General features: G+C 40.5%; 1 protein-coding gene across 1 annotated transcript in view; it reads left to right on the forward strand.

The window, feature by feature from the left end:
* LOC115099211 (ephrin type-A receptor 3-like) overlaps positions 1-18,659 on the forward strand; it is a 272,744-nt gene that overhangs the window by 163,896 nt on the left and 90,189 nt on the right. Inside the window, exons 6-8 of the mRNA XM_029616650.1 lie at positions 1,820-1,928; positions 7,304-7,371; positions 7,826-7,951. Of these exons, the coding sequence (XP_029472510.1) occupies positions 1,820-1,928; positions 7,304-7,371; positions 7,826-7,951 (303 nt within the window). The remainder of the gene's footprint in view (positions 1-1,819; positions 1,929-7,303; positions 7,372-7,825; positions 7,952-18,659) is intronic.

Consider the following 18,659-nt stretch of genomic DNA (forward strand, 5'->3'; position numbering starts at 1 on the left):
ACCTTGCGTGCGCCGAGCTGCGCTGCCTTCCCCCGTTCCCTCCCAGGCCGCTTCAAAATCGGAGCGGCCTGTGAGGGAACTTCCATTCCCCCTAACCTAAGCTTCCCACCCCCAAAGTCTTATTGTAACTTTTGCGCCTGCCTGGAGGCAGGCACAGGTTGCGTGCGCCAGCAGCCTGCCGGCACGCGATCCTCCGACACAGCAGCAATGGCCGCTGTGTCGGAGGCCTCTGGCCCTGCCCCGCCCCCTGGACTGCCTCCTTTTGCAAGCCCCGGGACTTACACGCGTCCCGGGGCTTTACGCGCATCGCGGGGCTTTTAAAATCCGGCCCATAGGGAAGAACATCCCAAATTATAGCTACACAATGCAAGGTTCCTCATTGGGAGTCACCACCCAGGAAAAGGATCTAGACATCATCATAGATATTTTGAAATCCTCGGCTTCGTGTATGACAGTAGCCAAGAAAAGCAAATAGAATGCTAGGAATTAATAGAAAAGGAATGAAGAATAAAACAGAGAATATCATAATGCCTCTGTATCACTCCATGGTGAGAATGCACTATGAATATTTTGTGTAATTCTGGTCGCCTCATCTCCGAAAAGATATAACAGAATTAGAAAAGGTACAAAGATGGTCACCCAAAATGATAAAGGGGATGAAATGACTCCCCTACATGGATAGGCTAAAAGGATTAGGGCTCTTCAGCTTGGAGAAGAGATAGGAGATATGCTAGAAGTCGTTAAAATCATGAATGGAACATAATGGGTAAATGTAAATCAGTTATTTACTCTTTCAAAAAATACAAAGACTAGGGGACACTCCGTGAAGTCAGTAAGTAGCACATTCAAAACAAATTGGACAATATTCTTTTTCACTCAACACACAAGCTCTGGAATTTGTTGCTAGAGTATGTGGTAAAGGCAGTTAGAGTAGATGGGTTTAAAAAAGGTTTGGACAAGTTCCTGGAGAAGTCCATAAACTGTTATTAGCCATGTAGACTTAAAAGAATAGCCACTACTTTTCTTTGCACGATAGCAGCATGGGATCTAGTTACTGTTTGAGATCTTGCCAGATAATTGTGACCTGGATTGGCCACTGTTGGAAGCAGGATACTGGGCTTGATGACCCCTCAGTTTGACCCAGTATGACACATTCTTATGTTCTTATGTTATGTTTTTAGTCTGCCAATGGAGGAAGGAAAAATGTGCCACTGTGTCACACTTTAATTGTGCACTTTTCAACTTGATTCTGATAATGGAGGATGCATTTCATAATGGAGAAATGTCCTTTTTGAATAATACTCTGTATCTTTATAACGATAATTGTTTCAGAATGCAATATTTTGGGACTGCCACAATGAGTCAGGAAGAGGGGAGATGAGCAGCAGGGGGAAAGCTGTGGTCAGGCTAGTGTAGAGGTGAGAAAACTATGGCCTGTAGGCTACATCTGGCCTACTGGAGATTTTTCTCCAGCCTACGGTAGTGAGATGGGTCCCACTCTGTGTCAGTGGCCAAAAGTATCATCGGCATCAGCAGGCCAGATGTGATGTTGCATTTGGACCTGACCTGTACACCTTCCAGTCTTAAAGGGGACCCCCCCCAATCTGGAACCTTAATGACTATCTCCGTTACCCCTCCTCCCTCCAGGCTGGGTCAATAAGGTTTTCAGGTCCAACCCCTAGGCTTTTGACTATTACTTCTGCACTCGAATCATATTTAAGTGGGCAATGGTGCAACACATCAGAGGTACTTCTAATCAATCATATGATTGTGTGTTCATCTTTTCTTTCTTGCTCTCTCTTTGTATTATTTTGTTTAGATATAGTTGCCATTGGGGACCCAGATCAGGCTACCATGTTGGCAGTATCTGTCTCTGGAGGGATTATCATCCTCCTATTCCTGGTCGTCTGCTTTGTGGTCAGCAGAAGGTAATATCTTTTTCCTGCTACGTTCTTATTGCAGAGGCTCAGGGTTCTCTCATGGGTTACTGACCATGGTTTATTGCTCAGGCACAGGGGCCCAGAACTCCTGTGTCATGTCTCATCCCTTCTCTCACCAGCAGGTTTGTTTAGGGAAGCAGCATGTTCTGCAGAGTCAGTCTGTTTGCTCTGAATGCTTTATTGATTTCTATATGCTGTAATAATCCTTGCATCAGCTGTGCTCCTCGAATGCTGGCCTGGGAGCACATTTTGTGATTGGTTTCATTACTCAATGCGAGTATCCCATGTAGTCTTAAAACCCTGATTCTCTTTCAAGCTGTCTGAGCTTACAAACTAGATAACAGAAACATGTGTACCAAAAAATGAAATGATTACTGCAATACAAATGTGTTTTTATAGTCACTTACTTCTATAAGACTAGAGCTTTAAACCCCATAAAAACAACAAGCCAGAATGATTCAGTTGCAGCCAAGGGAAGGTTTGGGTGATTAGATCAGATTGTTCCATGTCTTTAGCAAGTTGCTGAGCCAGTTGTGGTTATGCTCATACTGGATGCACGAACATGTAGTACGTGTTTCTTAAGACATGGAGCTCCGTCACACAAAGGGAAGAGAGGAACATTATGCATATGTTTCAGGGTCTATATTGCGCTCATTAGCCTGGTACTGAAGAACAGCTCCTGGATCTCACAAGTAGCAGAGTCCATCTCTTAACAGACATTTCATTATACATAGGACAGGAAAGATCACTTGGATTATGTTCTTATCCCAACACACAATTCACATAATGACTGGGGATCCTAGTAATGATTTTCTGCATAGAATGGTGAAATGCTTTCCAGAATAAAGCCCTGTGTGTTAAATCCAGAGCACTGACATGAGAATCCTCACCCATGGCAGAAAAGTTGGCTATCAAAACATGAGCATGGGGTCTAGTGGTACCTTCAAGGGCAGTATAGGGCTGGGTAGGAGATAGGGATGTGCAGAACAAAAAATCAATTTCGGTTTGTTCATTCATTTTGTTGTTACCCATATTCATTTCATTAATTTCAATACGAAAAAAAAAATTTTGTGTAATCATCTCATTAGTTCCATTCATTTTCCATTAAAACATTAACGAATGTCAGTCTATAAAACTTTAAATAAATAAATAAATAAAACACTTTAAATAAATAAATAAAATAAATAAGAATCATTACAGTCTATAATAGGCTCTAGAATAGTGATTTTTTATATCAATTGTAATGAAACTTGGGAGAAGAAATCATCAAAGGGGGGAAAGAGCTGCACAATACTTTAGAATGTGGCAAAGTGGAATCAAAAAAAGTGATATATAAAGTAGCCTAAGGCTCTGCAAAGAGGTACGAGGCTTATGGGATTGGCAGGCGTTCTCTAATGCAGTGTTAAGTGAAGCAAAGAAGCAGTGAGAGGAGGAAGAAAACCTTAAGGTTTAGAAAGAGGTCAGCTGCCCAGCAATAATGTCATGAACAACTGATACTCATCACTAAGAAACCCCAAAGTGTAAAAACAACACAAGCAAACACCAGTAATGATCTCACTTTGAAGATATAGATGTGCGACAAAAGGCTCATATAGATATATATATCAACGAATATGAATGACCATCATAAAGCACAGGTATGAGCACACTAAGGGATGCTTTGTAACCTCAACTTTGTGCTGGAAGTTTTAATCATCAGTCATTCATGATTTCGACATACTTGTCATGGAAAAAATTAACGAGATTCAAGGCATCAGTACTATAACTGAAAAAAAAAATGCTGTAGGTGCGTGAGGGGTATTCCTTTAATTTCAAAGAAATTTAAATGCTGCTGGTAGAGCAGGAGCATGCAGAAAAGTTTAATTTTATTTTATTTACACAAAACTGGTCAAAAAATCTCTTGATGTTTTATTTGCAGCTCACATAATCTTGAAAAATAAGCAAAAGGTATAGGCATTACTTATGTCCAAATCACGAATGACTGATGATTAAAACTTCCAGCACAAAGCTGAGGTTATAAATCATCCCTTAGTGTGCTTATACCTGTGCTTTATGATGAACAGTTGATGGCAGCATGAGAGTCAAAATGGCACCAAAAGAAGAATCAGGACCCCAAGGCACCACGAAGGGGGAATGAAGCAGAAAACGTGGCAGAAAAAAAAAAGTCCCGAGGTACACATCAAGGGACCAAGAACCAGAAAGCGTGGAATCAAGATAAAGAATTCAAAAGCATGAGAGAGGTGCACAGGAGCACGCGAGACTGGCAAGAAGTCCTCAAAGAGCTGGAGAGTGCCAGGAAGATACAGGCAGAAATATGCACACGGCAGCAAGGCTGAGCGGCACACGGATCTGAAGGTGCAGGATGAAGGGGCATAGCATTAAGGCAGAGGGGCATGGGAGATGCCAGTCATTCCACTGGAGCATATAGACAACCGGAGAGGGGGATGCCTCTGGCTGCACCAGGATGATCCACCAGTCCAGAAATTTATGTTTGTGTCAAAAAAGTAAGCCTCACATGTCATAGCTAGATACTAGATAGGTGCTGAATATTGCAATTCAGTGGAACTGCGAGTGAGTCATGAAATCAGTTATGGTTCATGAAGCGGTGCCGCTAAGTGTGCAACAGAATGGACAGCCAAGGCAAGAGCAAGAAATGGCAAGAAGGTGAGTAACCCAGGTGAAGCATGGTCTTAAAATCCCGAGGAGTGTTTCAGTAAGTTTGTAATGCAATGTATTGGAGGGATATATATATCCCTCCCATCTTGATTCAACGCCTCACATCCTTCCCTTCTACATACTCCTCCTTCCCTCCACCACTCAGCCAGATTCTCATTGCTACCCTATGCCTTGAGCCCCCGCTACGCCTTATCCATTATGCAGCCGCATAATGATACTCCATTAAACGTATTTTGATGTTACGCCCACAGCCGCCCCAGTTGTTGTTGCTCTCTATATTATGTTATTCACTGATGAATCATTTCACTACTTGTTATTGTTGAATTGTTGACTTGTTCTATGTTCATTGCTCAATGTTCTATGTTCTATGTAACGCCATAGCCGCGACTGTTCTGTTTAATTGTAAACCGATATGATTTGATATTTTTGTTCAAGAATGTCGGTATAGAAAAATTCTAAATAAATAAATAAATGTATGGCTAGGGCCTAAGTGGTAATGATTTGAACATGGCATGCATAGCTGCAAGCGACAGGCCTCAGTGGTTAGGTTAGAACATGGCATGCCATAGGTGTGACAGGCCTCATTATTAATGGTTGGAACATGACATCCCATAACTGTAAGTGACAGGCCTCATTGGTAATGGTTGGAATATGGCATCCCCGTAGCTATAAGTGACAGGCCTCAATGGTAATGGTTGGAACATGGCATGCTATATCTGTAAGTGACAGGATTAATTTGGTAGTGGTTGGGACATGGCATAGCAGTAAGTGAAAGCCCTCAGAGTTAATGGTTAGAACATAGCATCCCATACTGAAAGTGAGAGGCCTCAGTGTTGATGGTTAAGTGACAGGCCTCAGTGATTAGTGTTTGAAAATTCCATGCCATAGCTGTAAGTGATAGGCCTCAGTGATTAGGGTTGGAGTAAGCCAGGCTGATAAAGGGTAGTGTTATTCTTAAGTGATGGTTTTTAGTAGAAGAGGCACTCAGTGGAGTCATGCCCTAATGGTGTTTGTTAGACACCACACTGAGGCCTGATTCCTCTGACCTCCACCTGCCTGATTCGCCTCAATACATCTTGGACCGGTGTTGGGGACACAGCAGGACTCAGCATTGAAAAACCTTTCCAGCCCTCGGTCTGACATATCAGGCCTTGATAGCATCAGCGATATGGTTGGTGAAATGTGGTCCCATTGATTTTGTTGCGGACAGATCAAGCAGATGCAGTTAGCCAGTCAGGCACTGGATGTTGCTGGATGCTGGATGTAGGCCCCATTGCTGTTATTGAGGCGCTGTAGGCAGAAAGGTAGAGCAGCCAGCAGCTACAGGACCTTCACATTCCTATCATTCATCTTGCCACTCGCATGGCAAATTTGGAAAGCCAAGCGAAGGCAGATTAATTTTCAGTAACACTAGCTTCTCCATCAAGTGTGGTGACAGCCTGGAGTGATGAGGGCTTATGACGTCTCCTATCATGGAAAACACTCTTTCGCTGGGGACACTTGTTGGTGGACAAGAGATATAGCACTGAGCCTCTCTCACTAGGTCTGTCCAGTTGCTTGACTTGTGAGACCAATATGCCAGCACATCTGTCTCCATGTCCTTGATAGTCTCAGTGAAATAGTGTGTCACTAAGATTTGAGCTGCTGTCTACTTTGGTGGTACTGTACATGAATCTTTCTTCCCAGCTGCTTTTGGATAATCCATGGGGAAAAGCCATGGAGAAACATTCTTGGATAATCTGTAGTCTGTCTAGTTCAGAGTCTTTTCTCTGATCCAAACCTCATTGCATATTCAGTTCCATAGGATCCATAGGATCCAACATTGATCTTGATTAGATGTTATCACGTTCTATAGACACAGGATTGGTAGAATGCAAATTACATCATCTGACTCAAGATGCATATGAATCTTCCCATTGTGGGTTAATAAAATTCATAGAGTCCCTCAGTAGAACAATACCCATTCCATAGTTGGTCTCATGGCTGGAAACAAAGTTTTTTTTACAAAGGACATGTGCACAGTTCTTGTCCAAGGTTCTCTTCTGACAATGTGAGGTGCTGACAAATGTCTGATATAGAAGAGCAATTGTAGCATCTTCTCTTTTGTGTGAATAGCAGTCTCGTATGAAGTTGGAAAAATCATCACATGGCTGAAGACCATCTTCGTATTGCTTAGGCCTGTACTTTTTGGTTCAGTCTATGCGCATAGCAGCAGGCCTAAGTTCAATAATGCACATCCTTGTTTTAGGGCCACTGGCATTTAACCTACAGAAATATCTACCGTCCCTGAATGTAATCCGCTTTGAAGTGCTGAAAAGTGGAAAATGAATAAAATTTACCACAGCTTTGTGACTCCCATGGCATTTTTCCTTTGGGGAAAAATACTGCGGCTTAATGAATGACCCCCCGTAGATTGAAGAACAAGGGAAAGAAGAATGTTGTTATTAGCGTTATCTAATTAACTTATAATGATGCTCAAAGGTAAAGTGACTTCTTTATAGCTATGCTGACTCAGTGGCAGAACCAAGATTAGAACTCACTATGCAGAAGTTCTCTTGACCTGATGTTTCTCTTTTGTGTAGTAGGATGGTAGATGAACAATCTGATGTGGACTTTGATTTGATCTTCGTGCAGAACTGGGGTTGCAGAAATCCAGTTAACTTCATCATGTGACTTCTCTGTTACAGGCATTGTGGTTATATCAAAGCAAAGCAGGACCCTGATGAAGAGAAGATGCACTTCCAGCATAGGAGAGGTAAGAGTAGGCCATTCCCTTCCAATTTACCTCTACCCACTCTCACACCCTGGTGTATCCATCAAGCTCGCTGTACTGCTAACTGCTGTGAAGTTACCCTATCAGATTAGGATCAATACAAGCATATCCATGTCATCAAGGACAGGTTGATGGTTTTTCCCCTTCACATCAGCTTTGAGGCAGGAAGAATTTTTTTTAACCTGGGAGACACACACGTTTCTGAAGTTCTGCAGAACCTTTCTCTTTCTTAGAATTAACACAGACAAATGTTTGTAAAAATGTGCTTAGAATGACATGTGATCACCATGGAAACTATGGGAGAATGGTCAGAATATTCAGCCCCAGGGAGCATAGAAAGATGGGATCTTACTGTTGTCTCAGATACACGAAATAAATATATGTCTGTGCAATGTCAGGACCCCCTCTTTATCCCTTTTTCTCCTTCTTCTATTAGTGAAACTACCAGGAAGCAGAACCTACATACATCCACATACCTATGAGGATCCCAACCAGGCAGTCCATGACTTTGCTAAAGAGATTGATGCATCCTGCATCCGGATTGAGCGGGTGATTGGTGCAGGTAAGTGTACCTAAAGCCTGTGGGTGTATGGCTATAGGAATACAGAAACTGCTATTTGATGTGCTCCTGTGTTACCATCATTAATGTAGCCGAGCACAAATAGTGAGGTCTATATTAAGGCATAGCCTGGATAGCAAAGGTAGCCAGATAAATGTATCTGGCAAACTTTGGAGGTATATTCAGTAGTCGAGCCCAGAATCTTGTCTCTGGAAGTGGCCAATTCCAAAAAGCAGATCCAATTTCTTGCTGCTCACTTCCTGTGACAAGTTGTAGGTCTCCCATAGTCACCTGGTTAATAACTATTTATGAGCTTTTCTTCCAGGAACTTGTCCAAACACTTTTTTTTTTCCAGCTTGAGTAAGTTACAAGCCAGTGGCAAGCATAAGTGCCAGTTCTGGGGATGCTTGAGCACCCCCAGTGTTATCTTCTGCACGTCTCTGAACCAGGAGCTGAGAGCTCCATGCTTGAATGGCCTCAGGGGAGGTTAGGCAGGAAGTTTTTTGTGTCTCCTCTGCTACGGCCCCGCAGTCTCGCCTCCTCCGGCAGCCTATAGGCTGGCTGTGGAATGGCTGATCAGGGGGCTGCAGGGCGATTAGAGAGATTAGTTTTCATTGAATTATTGTTTTAATATACTGCCTCACTTATGTAAATCAAAAGCAGTCCTCATGCTCATAAGTCTGCATAGAAAATATGGGCTACAGTTTGCAGGCAATAGTCCTATGTGGGCGCTAATGAGTCACACAACCCACTGTTTTGCTTTTTATGTTTTGCTAAGGGGGGGGGGGTCACTATATTTTGTGTTTTCAGTAACGCAAATCATTTTCAAAAGTTGGTTCCTATGATGGCAAGCAATTCCATTTGTAGCAAAAACTTATTGAATGTGTTGTAACTTTTCAATTTACATAATTATTTTTTAGAGGGAAATGATAGCTTTGATCATTTTCAGGTTTATTTTATTTATTATTATTTTGCCTTTCTTAACAATCAAGGTGATATATTGTAGTGGGTGGTGAGATATTTGCCTTGCAGTGTGGCTCACACAAACACACTAAGGGGCAGATTTTTAAAAAGTACACGCAACCGGCGCAAACAAACGTACGCCGGATTTTAAAAGATACACGTGTAGCCGCGCGTATCTTTTAAAATCTGGGGTTGGCGCGCGCAAGGCTGCGCAAAATCGGCAGCCTGTGCGTGCCGAGCCGTGCAGCCTCCGAAATCGGAGGCTGCGCGGCCTCAGAGGGAACTTTCTTTCTGGCCCCTACCGGCCCTAACTAATTCCCCCCCACACATTTATTTAAAAAGTTACGCCTGCCCCGGCGCACCATGTTCCGGTCCGGGGGCTGATCCGGAGGCTGCGTCCACGCCCCCGGAATGCCCCCGATGATGCGCCACCACAACATGCCCCCAACACGCCCCCCAGGAAAGCCCCGGGACGTACGCGCTTCCCGGGGCTTGAGCGTGCCGCCGAGCCTATGCAAGATGGGCTCGGTGCCCGCAGGGGGTGGAAGGGGCAGCTTTTCAGGGGTTATGTGCGTATCTTACGCGCATAACCCTTTGAAAATCTGCCCCTAAGAAAATAATGACACCTGACCATGGCTGATGTGAAATATATGCACAAGACATGCGCTTTTAAGAATGCCTGGGAACAATGACAAATTAAAACAGATTATATATGCACAGTGAGCAAAATAAGTCATCTTTTCCCAACTAATGGGAACTAATTATTATATCACTATTGTAGGAACCCAAAAAACTTTTTAAATTATCTTTTCTTTTTATTATATGTAACACAGAATTCAAATATAATAAGAACACTTATCTTTCCTTAAAAATTACATAAACAGATTTTTTTCACAGATTTTTACATGCCCATTTCCTATGGATTAGAATCTAAGGAATAACACACCCTGGATTATTTCACACATTTTTTAAATACTCGTTTCCAATGGATTAATATCCAAGACATGAATTCTCCAATTAAATCCAGTCACAGAGTCTGATAATATCAAGACTTCTTCAAATATGTGGAATCACAGAGTCTCATAACACCAACATTCTTCAAAATTTTTCAAAGAACAAAATCTTCTGAGGCTGTCTTCTACCTCACTGTTGTCATTTAGATAGATCTTTTACCAAAACGATGTCACTTAGTTAGGTTTCTTACCCAACAATGTCATAAAGATAGTTCTTCTACCCCTACATGTAGGCCTAGATGTTTCACCGCACAAGCGGCTTCATCAAGGGGAGCATAACTGTTTAATCAACACCTAACAAGAAAGCATAGAATAAGTATCTCGCATTTCCCAAAAACCTTATACATCGCCCCATATTTAAGACAGAATATTACATCCTCACAGCCTACCCATATATTCATCAAACATTTAGATTAGCATACATTTCTGGAAAGCAAAATGTTCATACAAAAATCTATTTGAATAGGAACATTCCTTAAAATATATTCTTCATACTCTTTACATGAACATCACAAAAAATATATAAAACAATCATTTATCCATACAGAGCTTACCCAAAACGCCATCCTTCTCTCTCAAAATGGAGGCTAAACACCGCAGTTGGACAATTGAATTTAAATACACCACACATCATCCGGGTATTTTACTAAACTCAAAGACAATCAAGATTGATCTCCTTAAAGAAGAGGAAATAAAAAAAAAAGCCTCCCATTCAATAGCCATATTTAAACCATAAGGCTGACATGTTTTCCAATTGTATATAAATTCCTGTTCCCTACGTCTTAATGCTAAAGAGATATCACCCCCACGAGGAAGCTTTATCTTTTGAATTACAAAAAAACACTCATCATCCACTGTGTGATTTTTCAACAACCAGTGCTTAACCAATGGAGACTCAAGGTGTTTATTTCTAATACACTCTTAAGTTGAATAATTCTTGTCTTGATCGCCAATTTAGAATGTCTGATATATAATTTTAAGCAACGACAAATAATCGCATATACAAACTGAATGGTTTCACAGTCAAAATAAGCCCATAAAGGATATTTAATATGAGTGGAACAAGGAGGATGGCACCTTAAGTTGTTAAGCTGAGGTTATGAACAAGGAAAGGATTGTGAAAATAGGTAGGTTTTTACGGCTTTTTTGAAGTCATGTTTTGGGGAGAGGTGATGAATGTGATTGGGTAGGGAGTTCCATATTTTCGGTCCAGCAACTGAAAAGGCACAGTTGCGTGTTAAATTCAGTCTAGCTGTTTTTACTGTGGGGATTTGAAGAAGATTTTTGTCTGCAGAGCGTAAGTGATGAGGTGGTTGGTAAATTTGGAGAGTGGAGCATAAACATATGGATGAAGTACTGTTTAACAAAGTGTGAATTATCATTAGGATTTTACATTGGATTCGGTGAATGGGTAGCCAGTGAACTTTAATGAGGGTGGACGTTATGTGGTTTCTACGGGGGGTGTGGATGAGAAATCTAGCAGCGCATTTTTAAATCGGTTGGAGTGGTTGCAAGTGCATAGAGAGGCCTACGTATAATTACAGTAGTCGAGGTTAGGATAAGAGACTGAAGCACATATCAGAAGTCAGCAGGAAATAGTAAAGGTTTGAGGTTCTTGAGTAAGTGAATTTTATAAAATGATGTTTTTGTGATAGATGCGATATGTGTAGACATAGATAACTTGGAATCAATGTGGAAACCTAGGTTGCAAGCATGACTACGTATGGGTATGTGACATTTATTATTCAGGGGGGGTGCACATGTGGAATTTGGAATGGTAGACAGGTGTATAATTTCAGTTTTTTCTGCATTGAGTGTCAGACAATTGTACATTAACCATGTAGTTATTATTTGTAGGTAGATTGTGGCTAGTGAAAAGGTGGTTTTCCATAATGAGTCATATGGGAGGATGAATTGAATGTCATCTGCGTAGATTTTGTAGTTTATGTTGAGACGATAGAAGTTGACATAGTGGAAGAAGATATATATTAAACATGATTCAGAGTCAGTGTAATATAGGTTAGAATGGTACTATTTGAGATTGATTTGTTGGGGGCAGTGATGTAAATAGGATTTGAACCAATTGAGGACCTTACCAGTGATACCAATGTTTTGAAGATTATTGGTGGTTTAGGGTATCGAAAGCGGCAGAGATGTCGAAGTATGAGAATGTAATCTACGTTGGAATCAAAGCCTTGAATTATGGAGTTGAAGGATGACAGAAGAAGTGTTTCGGTGCTATGACCTTTCCTGAAGCTGTGTTAATTTGGGTGTAAGATATTATTGTCTTCAATGTAATCATTTAGTTGGTGTAGAACGACAGATTAATTATTTTCATTGGGGTAGTGAGGGATGCCATAGGGCAGTAGTGACTTAAGAGGTTAACGTCGGAGGTTTTTTTTCTTGGGAATGGGGAGAATGGAAGTGTTTTTGAGTGATGCCGGGAATATTCCAGTTGTTAGTGATAAGTTAATTAAATGGGTTAATGAAGAAGCTAGAGATTCACGGACATCATGTAGTAGTTTGCCAGGGCATTGACGGACTGTTTGAAATTTTTATTTTCGACAGGATTTGGATTGTTGTATCTGTTGAAATGGTGGAAAATTCAGCCCAGGAATAGGAAGGGAAAGTTTGGGTGTTGTGCGGAATTGATAAGTGGTTAAATGTTGATGAGAGGGAAGAAATTTTATCTTTAAAATGCCAAGTTATTACAGAAAGAGTTTGATAGGTGATCCAATTGTAAAATCCCTGATAACAACAAAAAATGACCAATGTGAAATAAAACGTTACTGTTGCCATTGGCGGCAGAAATTCTTTTTGTATGGTGTGTTTTCTTACTAATGTTTATTTGCTTTTTGTAGTGGTTGAGACAAGTGTAATAAGCATTTTTTCATTCTGGAATAGGATTATTGTGCCATCAGCCACCTTTTTTGTAAATCAGATTGTTTTCTTTTTCCTCTTACTTTTGTTTACCTTTCTAACATATAGATTTGTTGCCTTTGTAATAGTTCCTTTTAACTAGGCCCACTGTTGTTCCACCTCACCAACTTTCTCCCAGTCTTCCAGTTCTTCCTCCAAGGACATCCCAATTTTGACAGTCAGTATTTTTGAAATTCAAAACTCAGGTCTTCATGTGATTTCTCTGTATCTTATTTACAATATCAAACCAATACAGTCTAATGATCACTGGTGGTCAGGTGGGCATCTACCCGAACATTAGAGACATTATCCTCATTAGTGAGCACTATGTCAAGTATCATTCCCTCCCTCGTGGGTTACATTACCCTTTGTTTGAATAGAGCCCCTTGAAGGGTATCCACTATCTATTTCTTGTAGATTCCACAGACTTTATACTCTAATACACATCCAGCAGATTAAAATCTCCAATGAGCTCCACCTCCCCTTTTCTGTCTATTAATTAAGTTGACTTAGAAAATAGCCACTGCTATTACTAGCAACGGTAACATGGAATAGACTTAGTTTTTGGGAACTTGCCAGGTTCTTATGGCCTGGATTGGCCACTGTTGGAAACAGGATGCTGGGCTTGATGGACCCTTGGTCTGACCCAGTATGGCATGTTCTTATATTCTTTCCCACCTTTTGAATGTCTTCACCTAGATCGCTGTCTAGTTTTTCTGTTTGAGTTGAGTTGTAGACCACACTGATGTAAATGAAAACACTATCCTTTTTTTTCTTTTTTTTTTTTTTTTTAGGACTGCCCATAATGCTTCTTCCCTACCCCATATCCCATACATTTCAGTTGCTTGGATATTATTTTTGACATAAAAGAGCTACATCTCCCCTTTTCTGTCTTCGCTGTCCTTCCTTATCAAGTTATAGCCAGAGATAGCCGTATCCCAATGATGAGACTCAGTGAACCAGGTCTTTGTAACAGCAACATTGATGAATGCTTTAAACAATGGTTTCAAGTAAGGTTGATATACAGCTTTAACATTTAAGTATGCTATAAGCTAATTCACTTTAATCATTTTATACAAATAAAAGTCTGCTCACAATGAGTTCTATTTGGAACAAATAACATTTTAACCAATATTGGAAATGCATTGTTTGATCCTTTTGAATATTTCTTGCATATATAACATCACAATAAACAGATTTCTTTGATATCTCAGCGTTTCTTTAGTTTGTGTAGTTACTTTATTCACCTTCTGGGTTTCTATTATTATATCAGTATTAATGAAACTAGCAGTAATCACCTTAGAGACTCTGTGGTTAGTTATTGCAGGACTGGATTAGAATTTGGCTTTTAAGATGGATAAGATGTTGACCTTGGTTAATACACTGATGAATCTAACTAATGAGCATTCTCAATATATTAAGGAGCAAGAAAGGAAATTATTGAGTCAAGTGGAAAAGTCAACTAAAGAGTTTCTATGAGTCTGATTTGGCGCTGAGTAAAGATAATCAGGTGATTCATCCTAAATTGGAAAATTTAGATAACTACTCTAGAAGATTAAATCTTTGCTTTCTTAATTTCCCTAAAAGCTCCTTAATATCACCTCTTGAGATGTTAAAAAAAATTCTATATCGAGCTATTGAAAGTACCTAAAGAATCTGTTCTCCCCAGTGGCTAAGGCATATTATGTGAGGGTGTGAGGAGTAGGTTTGTCTACCCCCAGAGAACCCGAGGTGTCTAATTTAGATCTCACTGGTTTCTTAGAACAGACGTCAGAAACATTTAAGGAGAGGGCTACTTTTACTAGTAAGTTATGTATTGGACCCAGATAAACAATGGCCTTTCAAGCTATTCTTTCATTTAAAATAAGATGTTTCTGGGTCAAAGAATTGCAGTTTTTCCTGATGTTGCTAACAAAATGCAAAAAGAAGAAAATTGTTTTTTCAGTATAGACAGAGAGTCCTAGATCTGGGAGCTGGTTTCCTTCTATGGTTTCCTTATAAGTGTTCCGTTAAATTTAAAAGAGTCAATTATGTGTTCTCCAATCCTGTACGGTTAAAGGTGAATTTTAAAAGCCTGGCGCATGCATCAACTAGGGGATGCACACAGAAGTCGGGCTGGCGCGCTTCGGCTGAATTTTAAAAGCTGCCCAGATATATGCATATCCCCCGCCGCACGCAGATCCTAAAAGTTTTCCGAAAGGGGCAGGGCATGGTATGGGTGTTTTGGGGCATGGCCAAGAGATGTGTACGTAAATACTTGTCCATCTGGGCTTGAGCCTAGGGCCAATGGCGCGCCGGTTTACTTCTGCTAGGGAGGAGGTGCGTTAAAAATTAAACAGAGCCATTTCTCAGGGGCTTAAGGGGTCTGGGGTAACTGGGGGCAGTGCAGGCTGTCAAACCAAGGAGGGGGGGGGGGGGTTTGGAGGACCTAGCCGTTAACTGGGCAAACTGGTGGAACTGGAAATGGTGTGGACACGCGCCCCTTTTAAAATTCCCTGGCTTATGCGATAGAAGTGGGATTTACGTGTATATATATATGCATGTGCCTGAGGTCAGGCTGTTTTATAACATGCGTGCAGAGATGAGCGCAAGTTATAAAAGGACTGCACATATGAGGACGCGTCAATACGCATACACCACAGAGTGCCCACACGCTAGTTTGAGAGTTACCAGTGCTGAAGGCTTCTTATAGAATAGAACTCTTGTTAGGAAAGCTGTACCATAAGATGTATTTAATCTTAGCTAGATAATGCCTTTATACTTGTCGCATTTCCCTCGTACTATTTTGTCTTCTTTTTTTCTCACAATTGGAGGTTTCTTTATGGATGCTTACTTTAAATTGTAATTTGTATGATTTTCTTTTTATTTTCTTTATTGTTGCCTTGTTGTAATCATGCATGTTTTTGTATCTCAGTTTTGAACATTTATATTTCGTAAAAGCAGACTAAAGAATTATTCGGCTAAATTGAAGGTAGATTTTGAAAGCGTTGCTCGCACAAAAATGGCCACATACGCGTTTATGCGGGCCACGTAAGAGCAACGCAAATTTTTATTTTTTTTATTTATTCAATTTTCATTCAAAAAATCTTTTAAACAAAAATATATGTAAGTAATATTGATACAATAACTGAAAAGGAAACAGTATCTTGTATCAATATCTTGTATCTCAATTACATCACCAATAATAGGGGGAGAAAACATATTTATATAAACAAAAACATGATAATGATTGAGAGGAGCGAGAGTATTTATTCACTTTTTAACCATCTGTACTGCCTCCCTCTAAATTTTTGTCTTGCAAAAAAGTCTCTAAATGTAATGGGTCTGGGAAACTATACTTATTTCCTTGGAAGGTTACATAACAGATACAGGGATATTTAAGAAAAAAACTAGCTCCAATGGCTAGCAATTTAGCTTTCAAGGAGAGGAAATGCCTCCTCTTAGCCTGTGTGGCTCTTGAGACATCAGGAAACATAAATATTCTCTGACCACAGAAATTAAGATCTTTAGGTTTGAGAAAATCTCTAAACAATCCATCCTTGTCAGATTCTAATTGGAGAGAAACAAATAGGGTAGCTCTTTTCTGAATGATGTCTATAGATTCCTCGAGGAACGTTGAGACTCCAATAGTTGAAGGTCTCAACTTTTTCCTCTCTGTGCTCTACCAATTTATCAGGAAAATAAAAGGTCTTAAAAATTAATGGCAAATCTCTATCTCCATATTTGTAATATTTCACACACATATTTTTTAATCATTTCCATTGGGCATAAGAGCCTGGTCTGAGGAAAATTAGTCTGACGCGAATTTTAAGAAGCCGCGAAGTACGCACGTTCATACCCATGTTGCGCGTCGAGTATAAAGGGATGGGGCACGGGCGTTCCTCTTAAGATTACGCGCGCGCACCTATGCGTGGCAGGGGAATTTTAAGTGCTACGCGCGTACTTTCACGCACAATATAAAATTGCAGAGTATTTCCGCTCGCATGCCGATCCGCGTGTTCGCGGGCGCATGCGCATTCCTTTTAAAATTACCCAGTTGCTTAGCCGGCTATGTCTGCAAATTGATCTGCTTAGACATAGACACAGCAGTTAAATTTCTGTTTTCTTCATTTTGCACGGGTTCCCTTTTGTCTCTGTCAGAAATTTTTGAGAAATGTAAATTCCTCCCTTAACTAAAGATTTATACTTCACCAATAAAAAAAAAAGAGAAATGTTTGCAATTCTGTGAAGCTGCCTGGGTCTAATAAGGAACCTGCTGTGTTGGAAACTCTGGGTCCAACAGAACTAATGTATTCGTTTCATTTGTGTGTAGACAAGACTTGGACAAATGCTTTCTGCCTTTATTTTTAAAAAAAATCTGCTGACGAGTTTATGGGCCAGCGAATCTGGGTTTTCCCAAATGTGATTGAAGCCTACTCAAGAGAGGCGGGAGAGATTTTAGGCTGCGCGGTATGAAACCAAGTTTTTAGGACCTTGTAATGATATCCATGTAAATGTCCAGTCTCAAGTAAATTGTCTTTTCCGATCCTAACCAGATGCAAGACTTTTAGACATGAAAAAAAGCAGTGAATGTTTCCACAGAGTGGGGGTGGGAGCTTCAGTATTGTAAGCTCCAGTTGTTCATTAGGCCTTTCTACATACATTTTCTCCTTTGATTGTCTTTCTCCTCCGCTACATTATAACTGTGGACAAATGTTGGCACTTTGTTCTTTCATTTCATCAGTTTACATTTGATCTTTTTTTGTTATAAATTTTTCTGGACTATTTCTACTCTACAAATCATTACATATGGACTTAGTTGAGACCACTGATGCAAGGGGCAAGTTTGGGACCACCTAACACTATTAAATGCTTTCTTTACTAGGATTTTGGCTTTCCTTATAGCTGTCTGTAACGGCTTTATTCAGTATTAACTAACTGTTGGTTCCTCGTGATTTTCTCTTGGTGCTTTTGTGTTCTGTTGCCATAAAGTCAATATGTTTATATATTTTATCTGCGTCTATTCCATTATATAGTTTGTAGATTGTAGGTTCTGCCTTTGGGATCAGGAATTTTCTTCCGGTTATTAACCATTGTGGCCGTTAATTCCCACTGTCTGATCAATTGATTTTTGCAGTTTACTAGATCTGGGTGGAAGGATGATAGATAATCTGAGCCAAATGTTGGACAATGCATCTGGTCCCCTCGCTGTTTGTAGCGCACTGTAGCATTCATAGTACTTCACAAATGAGCTTTATAAATAGCCAGCGTAGGGGGTAGCATGAGGGGCAGTTCTTCAGAGTTTTGTGTTTACTGTGCTGGCCTTTTTTTTTATCTCTGAAAGCTTCTCTGCTTTCACACAGTGCTGCTGAAAAACAGGAACCCATCTCTCTGAAAGCAAGCTTTCAGACCTCCGCCCTATCTCCTGAAAGGATCTGTTTTTCTTTGCTGCTTTCAGAGGAGGAATTTTAAGAGGCCTTGTACAAAACTAGAGCTGCTTTTCCCCCTCCATTGTCTGCTGCTGCTGCTGCTGTGTGCATTAGCTGAGCACTTTACTGTGGCACAATATGTCCAGCTGAACAAGACTACCACCCAGACCCATTCTGCTGCAGGAGCAACGAAAGTATGAAACACCAACAGCTAATACTGTTAATGTTTGAGCTACTAAAAAGCCTGTTCACCCACACTTTGACTCTGAAAGCTACAATTGTAACACACCAAAAGTGCAGTATCCCATCTTTATATATATATGGAGCACATTATCTTTCCATCCACTAAATCACATTAAATTATCACTCAGCCTTTATTTTGAATGAGCTATCAGGGGAAGGTGTGAT

Source organism: Rhinatrema bivittatum, chromosome 9 (genome assembly GCF_901001135.1).
Source record: "Rhinatrema bivittatum chromosome 9, aRhiBiv1.1, whole genome shotgun sequence".
NCBI lineage: Eukaryota > Metazoa > Chordata > Amphibia > Gymnophiona > Rhinatrematidae > Rhinatrema > Rhinatrema bivittatum.